At 39.8% G+C, this 21,649-nt stretch overlaps 3 protein-coding genes across 6 annotated transcripts; 1 reads left to right on the forward strand and 2 right to left on the reverse strand.

Annotated features, from left to right (window-relative positions):
- The first annotated feature begins 105 nt into the window (after positions 1-105).
- On the forward strand, positions 106-7,327 carry ada2b (adenosine deaminase 2b). The gene is made up of 10 exons (XM_071501567.1): positions 106-177; positions 501-888; positions 1,485-1,704; positions 1,789-1,999; positions 2,171-2,298; positions 3,738-3,828; positions 3,940-4,048; positions 4,292-4,449; positions 4,543-4,745; positions 6,701-7,327. Exons 2-10 carry the CDS (start codon positions 588-590, stop codon positions 6,786-6,788), a joined length of 1,509 nt encoding a protein of 502 aa, XP_071357668.1. The 5' UTR covers positions 106-177; positions 501-587; the 3' UTR covers positions 6,789-7,327.
- On the reverse strand, positions 7,078-14,524 carry LOC139634865 (probable polypeptide N-acetylgalactosaminyltransferase 8). Of its 3 annotated transcripts, XM_071501564.1 has the most exons (12): positions 14,439-14,524; positions 14,081-14,312; positions 13,055-13,298; positions 12,401-12,567; positions 11,481-11,664; positions 11,183-11,380; positions 10,242-10,356; positions 9,628-9,813; positions 9,357-9,494; positions 8,132-8,227; positions 7,722-7,889; positions 7,321-7,625 (listed from the first exon to the last, which is right to left on the reverse strand). In XM_071501564.1, exons 2-12 carry the CDS (start codon positions 14,295-14,297, stop codon positions 7,464-7,466), a joined length of 1,875 nt encoding a protein of 624 aa, XP_071357665.1. In that variant the 5' UTR covers positions 14,298-14,312; positions 14,439-14,524; the 3' UTR covers positions 7,321-7,463. The 3 variants fall into 3 exon arrangements, with proteins under 3 accessions (XP_071357666.1, XP_071357665.1, XP_071357667.1); XM_071501565.1 differs by lacking the exon at positions 14,439-14,524 and having other exon boundaries at positions 7,078-7,625; positions 14,081-14,369; XM_071501566.1 differs by lacking the exons at positions 14,081-14,312; positions 14,439-14,524 and adding an exon at positions 13,550-13,671.
- A 3,335-nt stretch (positions 14,525-17,859) lies between these two features.
- On the reverse strand, positions 17,860-21,498 carry rad51ap1 (RAD51 associated protein 1). 2 transcript variants are annotated; one of them, XM_071501568.1, is made up of 9 exons: positions 21,173-21,498; positions 21,026-21,069; positions 20,246-20,384; positions 19,592-19,698; positions 19,418-19,507; positions 19,136-19,270; positions 18,854-19,039; positions 18,617-18,757; positions 17,860-18,507 (listed from the first exon to the last, which is right to left on the reverse strand). In XM_071501568.1, the coding sequence occupies exons 1-9, from the start codon at positions 21,187-21,189 to the stop codon at positions 18,380-18,382; spliced, it is 987 nt and encodes a 328-aa protein (XP_071357669.1). In that variant the 5' UTR covers positions 21,190-21,498; the 3' UTR covers positions 17,860-18,379. The 2 variants fall into 2 exon arrangements, with proteins under 2 accessions (XP_071357669.1, XP_071357670.1); XM_071501569.1 differs by having other exon boundaries at positions 18,229-18,507; positions 18,617-18,742; positions 21,173-21,340.
- Positions 21,499-21,649: the final 151 nt, after the last annotated feature.

Genomic DNA, 21,649 nt, shown 5'->3' on the forward strand with positions numbered 1-21,649 from the left:
TGGCCATTCATGCTTCCTTCATTAGTTTATCACATGGTATTTGTCAGACAAAAATGCCCCAATTATCCAGTTGCTCCGAGTATTTTGCTGACATGCTAGACACATAGCGGAGTTTCCTGTGGAAAACAAGCAGTGAGGGCTGAGCCTGGGACGCAGGAAACCAAGAGCTCCTTACTTGTGAGTATTTTTATGATTTAAAGTCACTAGATTTCCTTGTAAGTTGTTAAAAGTTTCCATTAATGGTCTTAGGGTTGTTTGTCCAATTTTCTTGCGGATATTTCTGATTTAGAAAAGGAAGCAGTCACCAGTGAATGGACTCTGTCAGCACTGTAATGCAAGCTAAACAGCGTGTTATCATGTTGATTACTTTAAAACAAGTTTGTCAAATTTATTAACAAGCTATTCCGCAAAAACTACACCGACCTCTACTGCGATACATAGTGACTTTAATGTCAGTAATTCATGTTTCTCACAGACTATTTCTTTTTTTTGTTTCACAGCACCAGGTCCAGCAATCCTGCTCTCACTGCAGGGTGTGTGATCATGTTCTAGGAGGAGGACAGCCCCCTCTTGTGGCACACAAGGACATGGTGACTTCAATCTGCAAGGCCCTGGTCACTTATGTGCCCCTTCTGTGGATCCTGAGGCTGACTGATGGGATGCCGGACCCTGCTCAGAGGGACCTGCTGATGCGTCAGGAGGTGTCCAGACAGACCGGAGGCCGAGTGACGCTGACAGCAGCCGAGCAGAAGCTGGACGCTTACCTGCATCGACTGAAGGGGGAAGAGATGTCTGCTGCCCGGTTCCCACCTGCCATCCACTTCTTCAAGGCGAAGCCTCTCATTCAGAAGAGTTCAATCTTCAAACTGCTGCAGAAGATGCCTAAAGGTGACGTCACAGGCCTACAAACCAAATCCAAGCCAGTACTTATTTTTGTTTTGATTTTCCTTCATACAAGAGCTGCACAGTTTTAAGGCAGCAATTTTAAATCAGTTTGAATCAGCTTTAAAACAAAATGGTTTTGCTTTAAGAAAATAGAACCTGCACCTGCATTTAATGTTTTCCAGTGATAATGTGCATATTGTGCTCTTGCAAAATATCTGTGCAAAAGGACTACAGAGAGACAAAACTACTACAAATAGATATAAAACAAAAACAAAAATTGATGCAAAATAACTACAGAGACTACAAAGAAACGTGAAACAACTACTAACAAAAAATTACAAAGACACAAGATAACCATTAATTTATGGAAATGACTACAAAGAAACAAAATCACTGCAAAGTTATGCAAAAAAGACTGCAAAGACACAAAATGACCACAAAGACAGCAAAAAAGGAGGCTGCATAGTCTTGCTCCAATTTAGATCGGTTGGGGGGGGCTTTTCTCATAATCCATCACAGCACTCAATAGTAACAATGTTCAGGTCTAGGTTCAGTTCACCAGCGCTGCGTTGGAGGTCACGTTGCTGTTTTGTTAACAGGTGCAGCGCTCCACATCCACAGCTCGTCCCTGGTCGGCGTTGAGTGGCTGGTGAAAAACGTCACCTACAGGCCTCACTGCTACATCTGCTTCACCTGGGACAACTCGGTCCGCTTCCTGTTCTCCGACCGCCAGCCTTTCCCACGATGGGACTGCTTCTACTGGCAGCTGCTTCAGACTCTGAGAGCCAAAATAGGAGACCCCACAGGCTTTGATAACAGGTTGAATAAGATATCATCCTCCCTCACACATTCCAGGGTCGAGATGTAACGGGAGAACTTAACCTTAAACGGGTTGTTTTTCAGTTTAATGCAGCACCTCACTCTGTTCACCGAGGACCCAGATGGCGAGTATCCAAACCAAGATGTTGTGTGGGAGAAGTTTGAGAAGGCCTTCATTGCAGCCGCGGGGCTAATCACCCACGCTCCTGTGCTGAGGGACTACTTCTACAAGGGCCTGGAGGAGCTTCACCAAGACAACATCATGTATCTGGAACTTAGGAGTGGCGTCTCAAGGGTTTGTTCGCTTGTTTGTTCACACCTGATCCCTACAGCTCCAGCTTCTCTTAAAGAGCCACAGTAGGAGTATGTAGGAGCAGCACATCTGACATTTCTGTATTCGTAGACTGTGACAATATATCACAAATGTTATGCTTTCAAATCTAACCAAAACTTTACTGTGTTGCAGACGTATGAGCTCGATGGAACCATTCACGATAAGGTCTGGACTCTGAACACATTTCAAGAAGTCACAAAGAAATTTATAGCAGATCACCCCGACTTTCTCGGGGCTCGTGTCATAATTTCTGTCAACAGGTAAATATAAATTTTATCAAAAAGATTTCAGTAAAAAAAAGAAAAAATAGATTCTACTCCAAGCACAAATGTTTGGCAAAGTAAAGAGACAAATTCTCCTGATTTAAAGGCACAAATACTCATTATTCACATAATTTTAGAGTTCCAGAAATACAACAATCTAAAAATACTCTATCACAAATAAAAGCCCTGAATTAAAAATCTTCTAGTGTTATCAGCATTTATAGTATGAAAAATAAAAGTGCCCATTATGTACAAGTACAGTATGTATCTTTAAATTGTACTGAACTATAGTACTTGAACAAACATACTTAGTTTCTAATTAATGTTAATAAAATTTTGAATTATATGAACATAAACATTAACCAAAGTGGGGACGATGTGGCCTGATCTCGGAGCTTTACTGTAAAGGTCACTGTAGCCCAGTTTTAGAGAAAACATATTCTTTAATTGTGATTTAATATATTTTCTCTAATTTCATTTCCCTAACTCTTGGAAATGAAACAGCTATTGAGCTATTAAGTGTTATTAAAGGGGCATTCCACCAATTTAGTTCAACTCGGCATGTGAAAACAGTGTAATGTCTCCTGCGGCTCTGGAGGAACTTTGTCTGGACACCATAAACTTTGAACAGAAACACGTTTCAGTTGCAGGTAGTTTCCAGTATCTTGCTGGAGTGGAGCATGAGGGACTTAAAGTCAGGATATCTTAGCCTTTGGTACTTTGATTTTTACAAAGTGCCTTGTCGCCTGCTGTCATCAGCGTGTGAGTGCATATGTGACTGAGAATGAGCCCTGTGTGTCTTGCAAATTTAAGGAGGTGCAAGACAAAATTGCATTTCATGTAATTATGTTTCCCGCAGTAGTAATATCAATATGTGTGTCCCTGCTACTCAAAGTGTGATAATAAGCAGTTATGTTCCCATTAAAGGCCCCATATTTTACACTTTCCACTGTGTTATTAGAAGTGTTGTTATCCATAAGAAGATATATTTGTGTGGAGGAAGGTGACTGCTTTGTTGTGACATCACAAAGTTACAGAAGTCCTGACAGCTCGTTTTAAGGCTCAGTTTCTGAATACAGGCTTTGTGTATTTCTCGCGCTTTGATATTTTCACAGTAGTAATGTGGAACCAAGAACTGCTTTATGATCAAAAAAGACAAATCTCCCTTGTACAGTACAGGACCTTCAAGTGTCTTTTTGTCAATGTTAGCGAGGGGCTACTTTTGAGAGCTGTTGTTCACTGTTGTGTTTTTCTGTCTTTCACAACTGTTGTCATGATGTTTGACATAGTTTGCCACATTCCTGCTTCTTGACTGATGCACCAGCTGTTGTCATTCTGTCACCTTAAGTTTAAGTGAGGGACAGGTGGTGCAGGTATCTTTATTTGTGCAATAGAATATTCACTTCTGCATCTTTTATCCTTTCTGCTTCCTTCAGGGCTCTGAGTGTATCTGAGGTCAAAGCAGCTGTAAAAGAGGCCATTCAGCTGCAGAAGGACTTCCCAGATGTTGTCGCAGGATTTGACATGGTAAGAAGTGATTGGTCTTGTATTTGGCAATGTAGTTATTAGCAGTTAAGTGGAAATCAATGATCCTGTTTGTTGTGATATTGTAATTTAAGATAAAGTTATGGTTTGCAGGTTGGCAGGGAGGACGGTGGGAGAACTCTCTGGTACTTCAGGGAAGCACTTTCTCTGCCAGCCGAACTGGGTGTCACGCTACGATACTTCTTTCATGCAGGAGAGACAGGTAGGTGGATCGAAAAAAGTAAATTACATTATCATTGATAAGAAAATGAAGGGGTGACCCAAAAGCCAAGTGGTTAGGACACGTACCACGTGGGCGCAGATGCTCTTAGCAGGCGAGTCACCGGTTTGACTCCTGACTGGTTTGACTCTTTCCTGCATGTCATTCCCCCTCTCCTGTCACTCTCCACCGTCCTATCAAAAAATAAGGCACAAAACCACTGTGTGTGTGTGTGTGTGTGTGTAGATGACGAAGGAACTGAAGTAGATCAAAACATTCTTGACGCCCTTTTGTTCAACACCACACGCATCGGGCATGGCTACGCTTTGGCACACCATCCACTTGCCAAAGAGCTTTCAAGGAAAAGAAACGTAGCTGTGGAGCTGTGCCCCATCTCCAACCAGGTCAGATAACCTGTTGTTTGGCACAAAAGAAAGGAAATGTATAGCTGTGTGCGTATATTAAGCGCCTGTGTGTATTTGACATCTGACCTCCAGGTGCTGAAGCTGGTATCAGACCTCAGGAACCACCCTGCTGCTGTGCTGATGTCTGAGGGCCACCCGATGGTGATCAGCTCTGATGACCCGTCTCTGTTTGGTACGAAAGGCCTCTCCTACGACTTCTATCAAGCCTTTGTGGGCATCGGAGGATTGAAGGCAAACCTGGGTACTCTGAAAGAACTGGCTGCCAACTCCATCAGGTCAGAATCAGCTGATTTATTTCTCTGTCTGTTTCTGGTGTAACTTCAGCCTTTAATGCAATCTCGAGCGAGCCAGTGGTGTGAATGCTGTTGTTTTTTATCTTTTAACATGTTAACACACAACTTTTTGTGTTTAGTAAGCACTCGTTTCATTCCCTGTTCTTCAGACAGCCTTTGTTTGAAAAAGACAAGTCTGGTGACATTTGATATTTTACTTACTGTCAACAAATCCCATGAATGTACCAAAACCATCAGTGAACACAGTAATAATACAACTTATTCCTCTGTGCCGTGGATCAATACTGATAATAAAAAACTATTAAAAATTTAGTGACCGTGTTGCACTGGGTGACATGTTCCTGCATTACCATGAACACCAACACACATAAATACACTGTAGTTTGACTGAATCCCACATGCACCATCCTGCTGCCCCAAATACTCACAAGAGAATTGAATGTGTATTAATCCACCGCTAAAAATAGTCCCCAACAAATGCACTACTTACTCCTGTTTGAGTAACATTTGCTAAAATCTACAGTGCCCAGCTGTTTTAAGAAAATGTTTAGCTCCTTTTTACAAGTAAAAGTTTATACTTATGGCCATGTTTTTAAAAGAGGTACATCTTCACAAGGAACAGTGTGGGGCTGGGAGCCACAGATAAGTTAAGTCTGTTTGAGGGGATTTGTTGACAGTAACAAAAATGGATTATTACAGCACTTAATTCAATTTCTACATTATAAAACCAGCTCAAAATAACATTACAAATCACAAAGAAGGAGGTCACCTTTATTGTTTTTGACAATACTGTGTAATGTAATTTAAATGTAGCGAAGGTGATAGGGCAGGGTGGTGGTTTGATCTCCCGCTCCCTCAATCCACGTGTCAGAATGACCTTAAGACATTAAATCACAAAATTGTTCCCAGTGTGTATCAAATAAAAATGTACGTGACTTTGGGGGAAAAAACAAACAAAAAAAAAACAACTTAATGTAATATAATGTAGTGAAGGGCAGGGTCTCATTTAAAAACCATCTTCCTGATGATGTGTTCAGTGACCCTCTGACATTTGAAACTTGACACGTTTCACTAATCAAATCAAAAGCCATACTTGCAACCTGCTAATGCAAGAGCTCTGTGGGACACGTTTGGTGCATAATCCGTGCTCAATTACTTTTCGTTAAATAGGCCTCTTAACAGCAACATAATGAAAATCCCATTATCTAGTGTCCATATTTGCTTACCGTGTCTTCTGTATTCAGATGTTGGAGTGTGTGTGCACCACCAAAGAGGAACTCAAAGCTTAAAACAGCACACGAATAATGTTTCTCCTTAAGTTTACAGTGATGAATTAACTTTCTCAAGCCAATTTTAAGTCTCTGCAAGTTGATTTTCATATCAGAAATTAATTTAAATCAAAAGCTGCGAAGGTAGAAACTGTTAAAAACTATGACAGCAGTGAAGAATATGGGATTTCTAGTTTATGTGCAGTGATTAGTACTGTCGCCTCACAGCAATTTGGTTCCGGGTGCGAACCTGCTCCCGTTGTCCTGTGTGGGTTTCCTCCGGCTTCCTTCCACAACCCAAACACAGACAGGTTATTGGTGACTCTAAATTGCCCGTAGGTGGGAATGGTTGTTTGTCTGTCAGCCCTGTGTCCAGGTTGTACAGCCTCTCTCCCACTGTCAGCTGGGATTGGCTTTAGTGTAAACTTATGACAGATGGGGAATGTGACAAAAAATCTGAAACCTTTCTCTCTACTATTATTCTGACATTTCATGTCCTTAAAATCAAGTAGTGATCTCAATCTACCTGAGGCAGGTAATGTTTACTAAGCCAGGAATTGCGCAAAGCTGAGTTTAAATGTATTTGGCTAAGGTGTGGGTGTAAAGTTCAGATTTCATGTGTATCACAGTCTGATGAGAACAGCCTCATTAATTTTCCTCTTCCTGCAGGTACAGCTCACTTCCAGCTCACCTGAAGGACACGGGCCACGTCATGTGGCAGAACAAATGGGACGCTTTTGTTGCCGATAATTCATGATAGCCAAACCACAATGGATCCTGTTTGACTTGAATGTTGGCTTTAGCACTAATAAAATATCTTTAGGTCATTACCAGCCTTTTATTCAGGCTGATAAGACTGTAACACACCCTGAGGTGGAAGGGTGTTCTGGTGTAACAAAGGAAGGTAGGAGCTACTGTACATATCTGAAAACTCTCAAAAGAGCATCTGAACTGGTTTTTTTTTTCCTGCAGAGAATGCAATTCACATTCAATGCAAAATGCCTCATTGAAACTATTGTTTCTCTCCTGCTAATGAGAAAAGTAACTCACAAGTCATCCAGAGTTTAGTTTAGTTTAGTACAACAGTATTCCACATCATCCACAACCTTTTGCTTTTCCCTCAGGACTTTCAAACATATACTGTTAAAACATTTTTGTATTCAAAAACAAAGAAAAGAAAATTGCTTCTTGATGGCAGTTCATATTTTGTGCCACAAATGTACATTTGTCATAAACATATGATGCACGAACAAGAATTAAATAAAATTTATCACTTATTTGTGATCCAGCTCACAATTTTGCTCCTGCACTGTGTGACTCTTGTGGATCCAAGTCATCCAGTGCAAAATGTAAACTCACCCCAAAGACGAGCAGTAATTCTGCATCTTTGTCCCACACCAGATGCAGCTTTTGTGCAATCATGGCTCATTTATTATCTTGTCTTTTGGGAACTGCCCAACAGACGGTCTTTGATCCAATTTTGTATTTTCCAGTTCTGACCACTGCACTGCTGAATAACAAGTTTGTAGTAGCCGTCTTCCCCCATGGCAACTTCCAGACATCTCTTGGTTTCTCTGTTCTGGATCGGTCCATCCTGAGTAGAAAACATTGTAATGTCAGTTTCTTTTATCCTTGACAGACAGATCAACCTCTTTGGTGCAGATTTATATTTTAAAACTGAAATATTCACCTGTTTAAAATCCCACAACATGTGGAACTTCTTCTGCTGGGCGACTTTACATTCGTACAGTCCTGGGTATGTTCCAGAATCGGTGTCCACCAGACAGCGGTTGCTGTTGTACTTGTGGGATTTGATTCCGCCGATGTAGAGTTCTCCATTGGTGCGATAAAAACAATGCTACACCAAAGAACGATAATTATCCTTAGACAAATTAAACCATAGTGTGCACTAGGCCTGTCACTTTTTTTGGAAATCTGAGCATTTGCTTAAAATGTAGGAAGAAAAAAAAATTGAGCTGCAATGACCTGTTCAAATTCAAAATTTACAGCTCATTAGACGATAACAGGTAAAATAGCTAGATTATATGCAGGGATATCTCGTTTGTTTGAGCTTCACTTTTTGAAAAACTCTGAACATACCTGAGGTGAGTAGTAGTGGCATCCATAAATAATGGGTGTGTTCCCAGGCATTGGACCCTGGTCAATACAGAGTTCTGGATGCAGATCACTTGTCAGCTGCCGACAGAAGCAGAAATGGAAAGTAATCCTTTACGACATTTATAAGAAATAGTTATAATTTCTGAGGCTCCAGCCAAGAATGCATTTAAAGAAAATACACTTTCCAGCTTCTTATGTGTGTCTGTGGTTCTCTGCCTCAATCATCAGGCATACTTCAATACGGACAGGGAAAAATGTAAAGTACATTTGTTTGGGACCATTTTCAGCTGCGGATTAGTACATATTTGGTTCTCTGGTGAGTAGGTGAGTATTTACAGCAGTAAGACAGTGTCTGTGGAGATTGACACAAAATAAACTACAGCTCTTGTTGGTTTTGTATTTTCCATGGGATTTGTTGACAGAATTCATTTCATCCATGCATACTGTACTGATTCTCCTATTCAGGGCCACAACTGACTGAAGCTAATCTCAGTATGAAAAGGATGAGAGGCAACAATGTACAAAAAACATGAAAAACAAACAAAAAAATGTTATCACAGGGCTTCCATTGTTATTTATAGTTAACAGTGGTTAAAACCCCAAAGCTGAGGGCTACAAAAGGTGGTTAACAGGATATGAAACAATATGAACAGCTAACAGAAACAAAACACACAACTGACACAAAGTGCTATTTCGTTTATACACTCCTCTAAACCCTTTTCTTTTTATATATATTGTGAAATGTTGGATACTTTTTCCTCTCTCTGTGCAGGATTGGATCTGTGCAACTAGAATAAGGGCAAATTATTAAAAATCAAAAATCAGTGTTAGCCATAACCCATATAAACATATGCAACCAGTGAGGGTGGGTCACAGATAGGCATTACTCTGGTTTAAGGGGTCACCAGCCAAAATGGTTGCTAGCCACCAATTTACTACATGGTCAATGTGATATCCTGGGACGACTGTGGAAGAGAAGTACTCGTCAGGGCTAAAACGCCCTTGAGCAAAACTCCGTTGAGGCTGCGGTTTAACTGGGAAGCTGTGAACAGCTAGTTCATCCAATAGGGCGTTCATGCATATCTGTAAGCAGTAACCCACCCTGAATAAATACAAGTTAACAAAACATCATATGACTTGGATGATTCTTCAAATAGAGATGTTTTGAGAATGAACGTGCAGCTATATGATATTGTTTTTGACTCACAGCTCCATAGCCGAGTAAGTCGTGCAGGGGGTCCAGCATGGGGTATACGTTATCCAGATACCACTTAAAGGGTTTACAATTCAGTTGCTCCCTCAGCTTCTTCCTCTCTGACACATCCCCAATGTCTATCCCATGATTCTGTGGGATAGACAAGTTTTAGAAAAGCAGGGAGTGTTTATATTAGTCACAAAACATCATTTACACAGCTTAATTTGTGGATATAGATGACTGAAGATGGACTTTGTGTGCGTAATAAGGCGTTACCCCTTACCTCTAGTGGAAGGTTCCAGGCAATGTTTACATTATATTTGTATTCGTCCAACCACACCTCCGCCACCCTTAGTGCATTACGCTTCACCATCACACTCAGGTCTGGGAGGTAAGGCTTTTTTGCTCTCTCAATGTGGGCAATTTTAGAGCAAGGTATGACTTCTATGCTTCCTCCACAAAGCCACACCTGCAACACAAAGGTCATATATTTAGCATTTAATACACATACTGTATGGAGTATACTTATTTCAAGCAAAACTTAACATTGCACAGGGAAACATGCAGGGAAACAGAGAAAGATTTTCCATTCTTTGTCCTGAGTCTTTCCCAGCACACATTAGACAAAGGGAAGGTAAACATCCTGGACAAACCACCAACATAGTTAAACAGAGAGTCACAGTGGGGATTTTTAGAAAGTCCAGCTGTCGTTTATATTTTTAGTTTGTTGAAAGAAACCCATGCAAACACAGGAACAAATGGCCACACAAAGGACCAGGACCTAAAAACGAAAAGGCTAAGAGCCACTCTTTGGCATCTGCAGTCAAATTCATACAGTTCAAGGTGAAGCTTGTTTTCTAGACTTTGAATAACAGCATTTTAGCCACAAAATTTTACCCGGATGCCGAGCTCCACATTTTCACCGCCGTATATTTTCATTCCACCGTCGAGGCTTCCGATCTCTCCAAAGAACTTGCGATCAGCTACAAGAATCCCCATGATGGACGGACTCCTGATGACAGAATTTAACATTTTGTGATGAATTAAAACACTGATCACTTCACAAACTGTCTGTGCATTTTAGATGAGAATAATTAAGAGTAGTTAAAAAAGGATTTAGCCATGCAGATATATTCCATTTTTATTTCCTAAGGTATTAAGACACTCAATCTTCTGTCACCAGGGCCATAGTCAGGATTTACTGAGGTGATGAGTCCATTTTTGTTTTATTCTCTTAGCTGTTTCATTGTATTTTCTGCTAGTTTTATTTCAATAGTGTACTGAACTAAATTCCAACTACAACAACTCTATTTCCCTGTATTTAGCACCAGATTACATACTTTCATGGGATTAAATTACTATGAAATTAATTACCTATAAAGTAACTGTAAATTCCAAAATGCAGATCTGTTTAAAAACCCTGTCCATACAACCAGGAGTCTAATTCTAGTGGAAAAACTGAAACTGAAAATACTGGGACAAACATATGTCACGGTTTTCAGTGGCAGAATGTAAGGTCCTCAATTTCCAGAGAAATGCTGCAGATATAACATCAGTGTGCTAAATGATTATCACGGCCTTATCTGCCACTCTAACACAATGGAGGTGAATGTGACTGTGACTGTGGTACTCAAAGGCACTCAGGCCTTTAAATGGAATATGGAATGCAGATAAGATAAAGTTTGATTGCCTGCTCAGCCACAAATCAGGTCACTTACATGCTGGTAACAGTACCTGTCTACCAGTGTGACTTTCAGAGTAAGAGATGCTTTGGAAGAAAAGTAAGTAGGCTTTGGAAACAAAGAGGAGAGTAACTGACCCTTTAAACTGGAACTTACTTGCCAGGCAGTGACTCGTCCTTTAAATTATACCACTCGGGTCTGAAGGACTCGTACATGCACCACAGAGCCCAGTCAAAGGCATCAGCTGCAGATATGTAGTTAATCACTGTCAAGTCATCAAATTCAACTCGGTCAAATACCGGTGTCAGGATCACGGTGCGGTCCTCTTTAATGCGAGCTAACAGCGGCTCGGCCCTGGACAGAACAGAAACAAAATGTGTGATGTCAGGTTTACTGTCACAGCAACACCCAAAGACAAAGTCACATCACTCGGAGCTTAAAGAACCTAACCAACCATTGCACATGGACCTCTATGTGAGCGTCCAATATGGCCACCACATCCCCTACAGCAGCCTTCCACCCCGACAGTCTGGCCTGCGTGAGGCCGAGCTGCTGAGAGTGCCGCACTCTCTTTATCAGACCTGGACGCTCCTCATGGATGAAGGCGACGTAATCATCCAGTTTCTCCATCAAATCCTCTGCAGGAGACAAAGATTTTATGTTGTGAATGGTTTTAGTAATGTAGCTGTAGATCCAGTCGAGCTCCATCTCCAGCACCCACTTGGCCATATCGTTTAACCAACCAACCTCTCATTGTTGAATCACAAAATACCCAGACTTAAAGGGTTGGTTGACCCACAACAAATGAAATTGACATTTTGGGAAAAAGGCTACAGGGGTGAACACTAGCCTGGCTTTGTCCAAAAGGGGGAACCAGTCTGTTTAATATGTTCAAAAATGATAGTGAAATAAAAATCCCAACTCCCATCTCCTGGCTCCAGCTTTAGATTTACCGTACAGAACAAGCATGTTCCACAAAATATCAAACTTTCCTTTAATCACCCTACACAACCCTGTTGGTTCACCCCCACAGGTGCCATTAGCCATGTTCGTACCGCACCTTTGTTGGGGCTGAGTACAAGGCAGTTCGGCTGAAAGCTAATGTGGCTGTATCTTCAGGACTGTGTGAGTGCACCTCCCACTAAAATATTTGTTTTATGCCCTGGCGTTAGCCAGGCATATTGTTTTCGGGTTGTCCACTCCTGTGGACACGATATCTCAGTAACACCTTGATGGAACTTCAAATTTGGCACAGATGTCCACTTGGACTCAAGGATGAAATAATTAGATTTTAGTGGCTTAAGGTCAAAGGTACCTATATATTTGATAATAAATTGAGAGCTAGAAGCAGGATTTTGTCACAGGTCCACTCACCGTTACTACTGTGATCGTCCACCAGTATGATTTCTTTCAGCAGCTGAGCCGGTGTCTTGTCTATGATGCTGCGGACGGCCCGTTTGATGACAGAAAGAGCTTCATCCAGGTAGATTAACACAACACTGACAGTGGGCAGATCCTCTGGGTACCTCTTCTCGGCACACCTGAGAGGGGGAATACAGGCCATTTTCATATCCGGAAAAAGTATTTGAATGAATTATTTATTTTATTCTTTTTTTAATTCAAACCTAACCTGTAGTGTTTGTTTCAGTGGTGGCCATAAGAAGCACATGAAATATCAGAGGGAAATTTAGGAAGGTAATCTAGGGACCCTTCCCTTCATTTATTTAGTCTCTTTTTTTCATTTTTGATATTTTGTGTTGCGTATTTTATATAAAATTTAAATTTACTTTCTATAAAATACCATAAAATTGTGAAAAATACACCTCACAATTTTCCAAAGCCCAAGTTAATATCTTCAAATTACTCATTTTATCAAACCATCAGTCTAAAATCCAGAGGTAGTCAGTTTACCATCATGAAGACAAAAACCTAGCAAATATTCATATATAGAAAGTCCTGACCTGTTTATTTTTGACATTTTTTGCTCACGATTATTGTGATTGAACTGGTTCATCAGTGGTTCCTGACCTGGGGGGTCTGGTGTCAGGGATCTCTCTGTTGAGGGGGAGTCTGTCACTGAGGAAGGCATTGTAGCCATATCTCTGAAACAAGTTCTCTGCCTCCTTCTGTTCCTCCTCCGACAGCTGGTCACCCCACTTCTTGAACAGAGCCGAGTTTGGGAACAGCTTCCTCACCACCTTCCTCTCCTTCTTCACCTCTGCGTTCTTCTGTCCCGCCGGTTCCTTCTTTTCAATATTATTCATCAGATTGACTGTGGACAAAAGAGAGGGGGGTTTGATTTATCCTTCTTGCAAGTCAAAGACCGGTGACTAAACAAACTGGTTTTACAACTGCCTGAAATACTATGAGTCCTATTTCAAAAACAAATATTGGACAGTGCCTATCTTTGCATTGGTGAAATTATCAGTAAACACAGCTAAATTAATTGTTTGAACAGCCCAGAGTACAATATTAAGTTAACGTGTGTGTGTGTGTGTTTAGTGAGGCTGAAAATGACCTTACTTGCATGAAGGGATTTGATGACTTGCTGGTCAACCATTTAAAAAACAAGTTGAGATTTGATGGAAAAGAGAAAGTTTCCTCTGAATCAATTAGAAAATTGAAAATTGATCTGCAACTATTTTGATAAATGATTAACATTGTCCATCATTTTTCAAGCAAAAATGCCAAGGATTCTCTGGATTAAGGCTCTTAAATGTGAGGATTTACTTTGTCATATGATAGTAAACTGAATATTTTTCACAATTCTTTGACATAAATGGACAAAATGATCATTTGATTGAGTGAGAAAATAATCTAATGATTTATTGATAGTTTAAATCATGATTTGTTGGAGCTCTTTTCCCAGTAAACTCTGGTTTGAGGCAGGTCAATTAATCTAGAGATCAGCATCTTTTGAGTAAGTAAATCACCAAAATCAATCCCCACTGAGTTGTTACATCTTAAAAATCAACTTTACCTAACTTCATACTTTGATTTAAGAAAAGAAAGAAAGAAAGTTAAAAAAAAAAAAAAAAAAAAGCTTTGATTTACGCAGCCTGTTGATATCTGCTTCCATCTTGTCCATCCTCTTGAGCATTCCCTGGCCCCTGATGGAGTCATTCTGGTGGGCCCTCTGCAGTCTCTCTGAATGGGTATGGACCTCCCTCTTAATGGAGCCAAGGTATAGCACGGTTGAAGCCACAGTAAAGGCCAGAAGTAATCCTTTAATCCAGCCAGATCTCATCCTGGTGCTTCTGTGCATGGTCATGTGTTGTTTCCCGCACTGACAAAAAAGGAGTAGAAGGTATTCCACTATCCCAGGTGCTCCCTCTCCTCTGCCTTTCTCTCCTCCCTCACCCCTACACACACACCTATAAACACACACATACAGTTACACACAGTGAGGCACCTTAACTGTGTTATCAAATACAGTGAAGCTAACGCTGTATTCAGAAGTGTGCTGGAAGGGCAGTTCTCAGTCCTGTCTTCGCTGCTTTCTCCTCGTTTCTTGGTTACATTGCACCTGGGATGCAAGGTGATATAATTAACTATGGTTACGTGGGAGGGCAGAAAACCAGCTGTGCTATGCAGGTAACAGGAAAAGGACTGAAAGTCAGATACACCACTACTTTAGATGTTACAGCAGTATTGTTTAGCCCAGAATAAGCTAGAAACATGAAACCTGGCCCAATTAGTGGTAATGATGTCCAGGAAGTAAGGGTTCAATCATCCAGGTGGTGGTGCTGTTCTTAAGTCCCAAAAATGCAATTTTAGAAAGGCCACACCTCTCACACCTCTGTGCAAGTCCCACCGACTTCAAATTTGAAACACATTTTGACATCTCCACCTAAAGCGTAGATTCGACTGCCACCTAACGCTCTGTAGATCATCGCTGGACCAAGCTAATCAAAAGTTGGATCAAGCTTGTTCATATCTCATTTGGTTTTCAAGATATTGACCAATTAACTTCCCAATGGACTGGACTTAGCAGAAAAACTCATTAACCAAGTGTTTAGTTGTTACTAGTAGCAGAACGCTGCATGCACAGTTATAATAATCAGCAACTATTTTAATAATAGATAAATCCAATCCTATCAATTCCTCTAAGTTCTCCAGAGTGAGTATTTGCTTCTTTTCTCTGCTTTATGTTATTTTAAGTTAAATGTTTTAGTTTTGGACTTTTGGTCACACAAAACAAGTAATTTGATTATGTCTCATTGGGCTCTGCAGAGATGAAACTGGCATTTTTAATTATGTTTTGAGCTAATGAAAAATAAACCAGTTTTTTAATAAATCAAGAAAATAACTGGTGATTTATTCAATAATGAAAATAATTGTTAGTTGCAACCGAATCTTGATGAGTATAAATATGAACATCACCATTATCACACTGACTGTGAGAAGTTTCCTTTCTTTTTCAAAACTTAAATACAAAGGACACATGAGTAAATGTACTTAGTATTTAAGTTATATTAACTTTTAGTGTATTTCATCCTGTGTCAATCTACAGTTTAATTCAAAACACCTTATTTTTGTCACGTGCTGTTTGTAATTGGCTTCATTTTATTTCAATTTATAGTTCCAGTCCTCGCATTATTTCTTTCTTTTTTGTGAGTATTTGGATACAAGGCTATTCGTGGCAGGCCTGAATTAAATCAAGGAGCAATAAAGCTGTTCTGGGGGCTTCTGAAAGGCCTTTGTAAGAGCATGTTTGTTTTTCTTTTACAATTGCTACCCACAGGATTGTCATCCTACTGTATAAACCAGCTGTTAAGGATCCTGTATCCTTGCACTATCTGGCACATCACTCACTAACCATCTGTCTGTCTTTTGTGATTTAGATAAAGATTAGTTTTACAAATCCATGAATTCTTATCTTGACATGTGCAGATCAAGGATATTGTTCTTTTGTGCTCACTTCACAGTGTCAACACTGTCAGACACAGTAGACTATGAATCAGTAAATTACTTATTTTCCAGGTAAGATCAAGTGTCACTGTCCTAAATAATGTTGGCGTCCAGAATAATTCATGTATTCAGGTAATGGAGAATGCCTGTAAATTTCTGCAATTCAAAACCTGTTCTACTTAAGAAATCATTTCTCAGAAACTCCTCCTTCAACTTGATTGACCCACTACAAGGTCATCATTGTGTTCGTAGGTAATCCGGTAAACATTAAAAGAGATCAGGTGAAGGGAGGAGTCCTGTGTGGTGCCAGTATGTGGAGTATTGTGTTTTCAGACACAAGATGAAGTTGCCAGTGTTCCCATTTGTGTGCAAAATACTGTTTATGAAAGAAGACAAGATAATCTGCAATCTGAGATCACAATACCTTCCTATAAACTACAATAATGATTTCAAAAATGTACACCCTAATATCCCATTTTAAAGAGACATCTCTTGATAAAATTAAGAAAGATTGGGAACAAGAACTTGGCAGGGTTTTCGATGACGGGGACTGGGCCTCAGCATTAATTCGTGTAAATAACAGTACATCTTGCTCCAGGCTTAATCTGATACAATTTAAGGTTGTCCATCGTATCTATTTTACCAATTCGAAACCCTCCAAACTTTATCCCAATATCACGGACACATGCAATAGATGTCACTTGTCACCAGCAAACATGACCCACATGTTTTGGTCCTGTCCCCGTCTGCAAATTTACTGGACGGCTGTTGTTAAACATCTTGCAGATGCACTAAATATGAAATTGATGCCTTGTCCAGAGCTGGCTATTTTTGCAGTATTATCAGACCGTCTAACAATTAGGAAAGAGGTTAAAGATCGTGTCGCCTTTGCTTCTTTATTAGCACGTAGAAGAATTTTGTTGGAATGGAATTCATCAGCTGCTCCCAAAGCTTCCCTGTGGCTTAAGGACCTCATGCTGTACTTAGACCTGGAGAAAATTAAATACAATCTGAGGGGGACACCTGGTAAATTTGATTCAGTTTGGGGCTGCATGATTAGTTACATAGCTTAATTAAAGACACCACAGGACAAATGAGAAAATATTACTCCTCAGTTGTTATATCTTTGTTATTTTTTATTTATATATCTTTATTCTCTCTGTGTACTAATGTAGTCGCTTGTCTGTTTACAGTAAGAAGGAAGGATGTGTGTTAATAATCTGTAACTAAATTTTGTAGGACTGGGAGGGAATACGCGGTTGTTGTTTTTGAAAAAGGAAAAAACCCTTATTTCTCATTGTTTGTACTTTTGCCTGTCAAATGAATAAAAACATTAATTAAAAAAAAAAAAACAATAATGATTTCAGTGCCAGTAGTTATATATGGTAAAAGCAAAAATGAAAGAAGACTTAAAAATCATTCACTTTTACTGCTTTCAAATTCAACTTACAGTTTACTTAAAGTTTAACTTAAATTTAAAGGAAGAGTTTGACATTTTGGGAGCTACGCTTGTTCATTTTCTTGTCAAGAGTTAGATGAGAAGATTGTTACCACTCTCATGTCGGCTTGTTAAATATGAAGCCAAGAGACAATTAGCTTAGCTTAACATAACACTGGAAACAGTGGGAAACAACCAGTGTAGCTGTTCCAAAAGTAAAACACCCTTATCAGTACTTCTTAAGAGCACATAATATCTAATTTGTCTAATCTGTAAAAAAAATGTAAAAAATCCTCCATAGTGTAAAAAAAAATTCCCTGGTTTACAGGGAGTTTTTGTTTTTAGATTTTGTTACCTGTTCACTTCATTCAAATGCAGCCATTCATTAAGAGACCGAGAAGTAAAATCTTTTGACACACTGTATAGCAACCAATTCCATTCATTATCCAAAACCTCCTGATTTGGAGACACAGCATACAAAATTAAACTGCCTTCAAATTTTATTCTATATTCATATGTACACAATATACAATTTTGCACACTATTGGGGAAAAAATTGAGAAAATTATGTTCTGAGTGATAGAAAGATGAGTTAAATAAGACACAGAATTAAAAGAAATTCACACTTTTACCACACATCAATCTGAGATGTGAACTCTCACAGGGAGGACCAAAGAAATCTGAAAGTCTACACGCACAATTCCTGTACTGATGATGCAAAGACAGACGTATTGATTTATGGTTTATATCAGCAGAGTCAACAAGGGAACACCCAATCATTAGTCCCTGACTTTAGTTGGGGAAAATGATAGCTCAAGGAATAGTATATGTGCCCAAAGCTGACAGAATCTGACAAAATACTTTCACGTCACATATATTGAACTATAAATCAAGAAAGATAGAAATTAATATTTACAAGCAATTTTTTAAAAGAAGAGATGAAGCTAAAAGGATGACAAGAGCCGGACGATACTGGCACAAACACAAGCGGGTGATCAGTTCAGTCAGTGACTTGCAACACTGGGGTGAAGAGGTTTGACTCGAACAAGTCGAGACAGTCCGAGTCGCAGACCCTGACCTGGAGACTTCACTGCTGCACTCTGGGAAGACGTGGGACTTTTGCCAATTTGACCTGGGAAGGAAAAGGTATTCATTATAGAATTTGGTTTACTGACACATACTGTGAATGTCTCTGAAGGTTTATATTGAAGTATATTAGCTTTTGTTCACTCATACTGCACCTGGTGGGTTCCACTTGGGTATTCTTCCCCCTGCTGGACTCAGAGATACTACAGGTTTAGATGTAGAAACTGTGGAGGATGGAGGAGGCCTCTTGGGTGCAAGTTTGGCTGTTGGTGGACTTCTCACTGGTGTGGAAGATGCTATGAAAGTAGGTTTCATAATAATTCATCTGAACTGTTTATAATTACAGTTACAACCCAAAGCTGAATTTTCTATGATGAATCCTAAGAACACACCTGCTGCATGTGAATTCGACTTTGATGTCTTTGATGCTTGCTTTTGTTTTTTGGGGGCAGGAGGTGATTTGGTTTTCTGATTCTTGGTGACTTTCTCCTTCTTTTTAGTTTTGCTGACTTTCTTCACAGTGAATTCCTCATCTTCACTCTCATCTGGTTCACTGAAATCTTCATCACTCTCTGAATCTGGAATGGCATTATTGCCGTTTTAATGACACAAAAAAAACAAAATAGTGGGAAAACAGAAGCAAGCTTTTTAAGAGGGGATGAAAATGCAACAACCTGGTGTCAGTTTGGGTTGATAGTCCTCATCTTTTTCCTTCAGCTGTTTCCTCTGCTCCTCAGAGGCGGTAATGGCAGCTTTTCTCTGCCTGCATGGGGCAGGTGACCCTTTCTCTGAGGTGATTTCATCCAGACCTGAAGAAAACAAATAGTAACAGCTTCAGAAAACTTCTCAAGGTACAACAGATGACGATACATTTGGCAAGCATGGGGACCTTAAATGTGGAATATAAGAGGGAAGGTTTGCAGTGGACAAAAAAAAAAACCAAAAGTTAAATTTACCCAAAATGGCACCATCCACACAACAGTTTGACAGGTGGAGTGAAGAGGGATCTGTGTTTTCATCTACTGGAAGTTGAACTATAACATGTCCTAGAGAAATTTAACAGAAATATATAAGCTCAAAACACCTCAGTGGTATACAATTAAATCCACATTCTAAAATACACAGCATACCTTTACTGGTGGATAACTGGTCCTTTATCCCCTCCGCGTTATTGAGCGAGGAAAGCGTGATGGCTGCCTCTAGATCCCGTTCATACAACTTCACATCCAATGGTCTTCTATGGAAAAAAAACCCATTGACAAACCAGTCAAGATCAGACTGATGTTAAACTGTGTTGTATGCATGTTAGGTCCTCCTGCTTTACAAGAGAGAAGAAAAGGAAAACAATATAAGTCTACTGGCATTTTGCCAAGGATGATACAGCACTGTCAATCTTTCACCATACTATATCTGTTTGGATTATGATTCTTTATTTGACATGTATCTTTCTACATGAGTTGTGATAACATCAGAGAAAGACACATCACTCGAGTTTACTTTATAGGGATGGCCAGTTTCAGCTGTTTATTTACTGCCATACAGTTTATCCAGTTAATTCACTGTAGCAGCAGATTTTATATGGAGAGTTTACATACATGTTGCAACATTACAGGTGGCTCTAGGCATATTTACTTCGTAATGTTAAGCTCACAGCAACAGATTGATTGGGTTGTTCAGAACTCAACAAGGTTTTGTTCTTTTTCTCTCATTCTGACCTACAGATCATCATCTTGATCACTTTATTGTACACCCGGTCTACTATGTCACTGTCATTCATGACCCACCTGCTCTTCTGGCTCAGTGTGGACTGTGAGTTGGTCTCTTGACTGGAGGACATGCCTGATGATTTTTTGTGCTCCTGTTGTTTCACGTCCTCCCTGGCCTTTTTGCTGGGTGGAGCCTTCACACAGGCAAAATCCTCATCTGTCACAACATGAAGACAGAATATGGAGAGGTTATTGGTGGTGAGAGAAGACTGAGTTTGCTTATGCTTGAGTGTTCCTCTTCCTATTTATGGGCATCTCAAGTCCCCTGAAAAGACCATTTTAAATAAATGCTTAAACTTTTCCTGTTGCTAACAAGCACTTCAGACTGGTTACAGTGAGTCTGCCTATATGGTGCCTGGAAGGGTCCACACAACATTAGAGAGTATTTTAGGCGATGGATTTCAAGTTTACAGGTATTGAGGGGGGAAAAAACCTTTGGCTGTTTATTCAGATGCTTAGACTGAGATTAAAAAATTGTATCTATAGGATGAAAGAATTAGTTGTGACTTTAAAGATCAAATCAAGGCCTTGTCAGCCCAGGAAGGCTTTTATTGTTGAAACATGACTTGGTTTACTTGAATGACAGATACATCAAAGTATAAAGTATTTACACCAGATATTCCTAGTACTCTGTGTGATGTCTGACAACACTTTAGTGAAATGCAGTGGGAGAGCACATTTACTCCAGCACCACCAAACAACAGACCAATCTACAGAAATGCTACACAACAGTATTTCTATGGTCTGGTCTGATTTGTGGTGCTGATAGATTTAAAGAGACTGTCTAACCTCACTCACCATCATCAAAGTCGCCCTCACAGTAATCGACAACCTTTGTCTTCCTGTGTGTCAACAACAAACAACGTGTTAGCATTAAAACCAAACATTAACAACAGTAGGCAAACTGGTGCCATGAATTAGGGCTGAAACAAAAGGTTTACAAACCTTGACGGTCGGTCCATAGCTTGTAAAATCAAAGAGGTGATAAAGCTTTTTATCCAGCCAACATCCAACAACAACCACACGTTACTTTAGCTGCCACATCAGCACGAATATCTCCTGTGTTTGCTAGCCGGAGACGCTAACCTAGCTTAAGTTGTCCATAGTTTTAAAAGCAAACATGCGTCCGATTATTTAGAGAGTGAAACATATATGATAGTTAGCAATTAACTAAAACGTTAAACTGTTAACCTGTCGTCAATTATGTTGCATAACAGTCAACAGAGGCACTTCAGTGCTTTCAACCAGCCCGCCTGAAACCCAGCGGAAGTGACGTTGTGTTGACCTATTTGACGAACACGGGCAGCTGATTCGTTTAAGAAACAGAAAGACGTTATATAGAGTCATTATATTATATATAAATTTGTAGCTCTCCTAAAAAAAAAAAAAAAAAAAAAAATTAAGACTGTAACAGGAAATGGT

Source organism: Trachinotus anak, unplaced genomic scaffold (genome assembly GCF_046630095.1).
Source record: "Trachinotus anak isolate AG129_WGS33_773 ecotype Australia unplaced genomic scaffold, CSIRO_AGI_Tana_v1 ptg000018l, whole genome shotgun sequence".
Taxonomy (NCBI): Eukaryota; Metazoa; Chordata; class Actinopteri; order Carangiformes; family Carangidae; genus Trachinotus; species Trachinotus anak.

What these genes read in the sequence shown, in the direction of transcription:
- ada2b (XM_071501567.1), top strand. Translation starts at nt 588, where the DNA reads ATGGTGACTTCAATCTGCAAGGCCCTGGTCACTTATGTGCCCCTTCTG. An exon ending in TGTGCCCCATCTCCAACCAG is followed by an intron (nt 4,450 to 4,542) that starts GTCAGATAACCT and finishes TCTGACCTCCAG; the next exon opens with GTGCTGAAGCTGGTATCAGA. An exon ending in CTGGCTGCCAACTCCATCAG is followed by an intron (nt 4,746 to 6,700) that starts GTCAGAATCAGC and finishes CTCTTCCTGCAG; the next exon opens with GTACAGCTCACTTCCAGCTC.
- LOC139634865 (XM_071501565.1), bottom strand. Translation starts at nt 14,297, where the DNA reads ATGACCATGCACAGAAGCACCAGGATGAGATCTGGCTGGATTAAAGGA. An exon ending in GGACGATCACAGTAGTAACG is followed by an intron (nt 11,665 to 12,400) that starts GTGAGTGGACCT and finishes TGTCTCCTGCAG; the next exon opens with AGGATTTGATGGAGAAACTG. An exon ending in ACTTACTCGGCTATGGAGCT is followed by an intron (nt 8,228 to 9,356) that starts GTGAGTCAAAAA and finishes TTCTGTCGGCAG; the next exon opens with CTGACAAGTGATCTGCATCC.
- rad51ap1 (XM_071501568.1), bottom strand. An exon ending in TGTGGATGGTGCCATTTTGG is followed by an intron (nt 19,271 to 19,417) that starts GTAAATTTAACT and finishes TGTTTTCTTCAG; the next exon opens with GTCTGGATGAAATCACCTCA. An exon ending in TCAACCCAAACTGACACCAG is followed by an intron (nt 19,040 to 19,135) that starts GTTGTTGCATTT and finishes ATGCCATTCCAG; the next exon opens with ATTCAGAGAGTGATGAAGAT.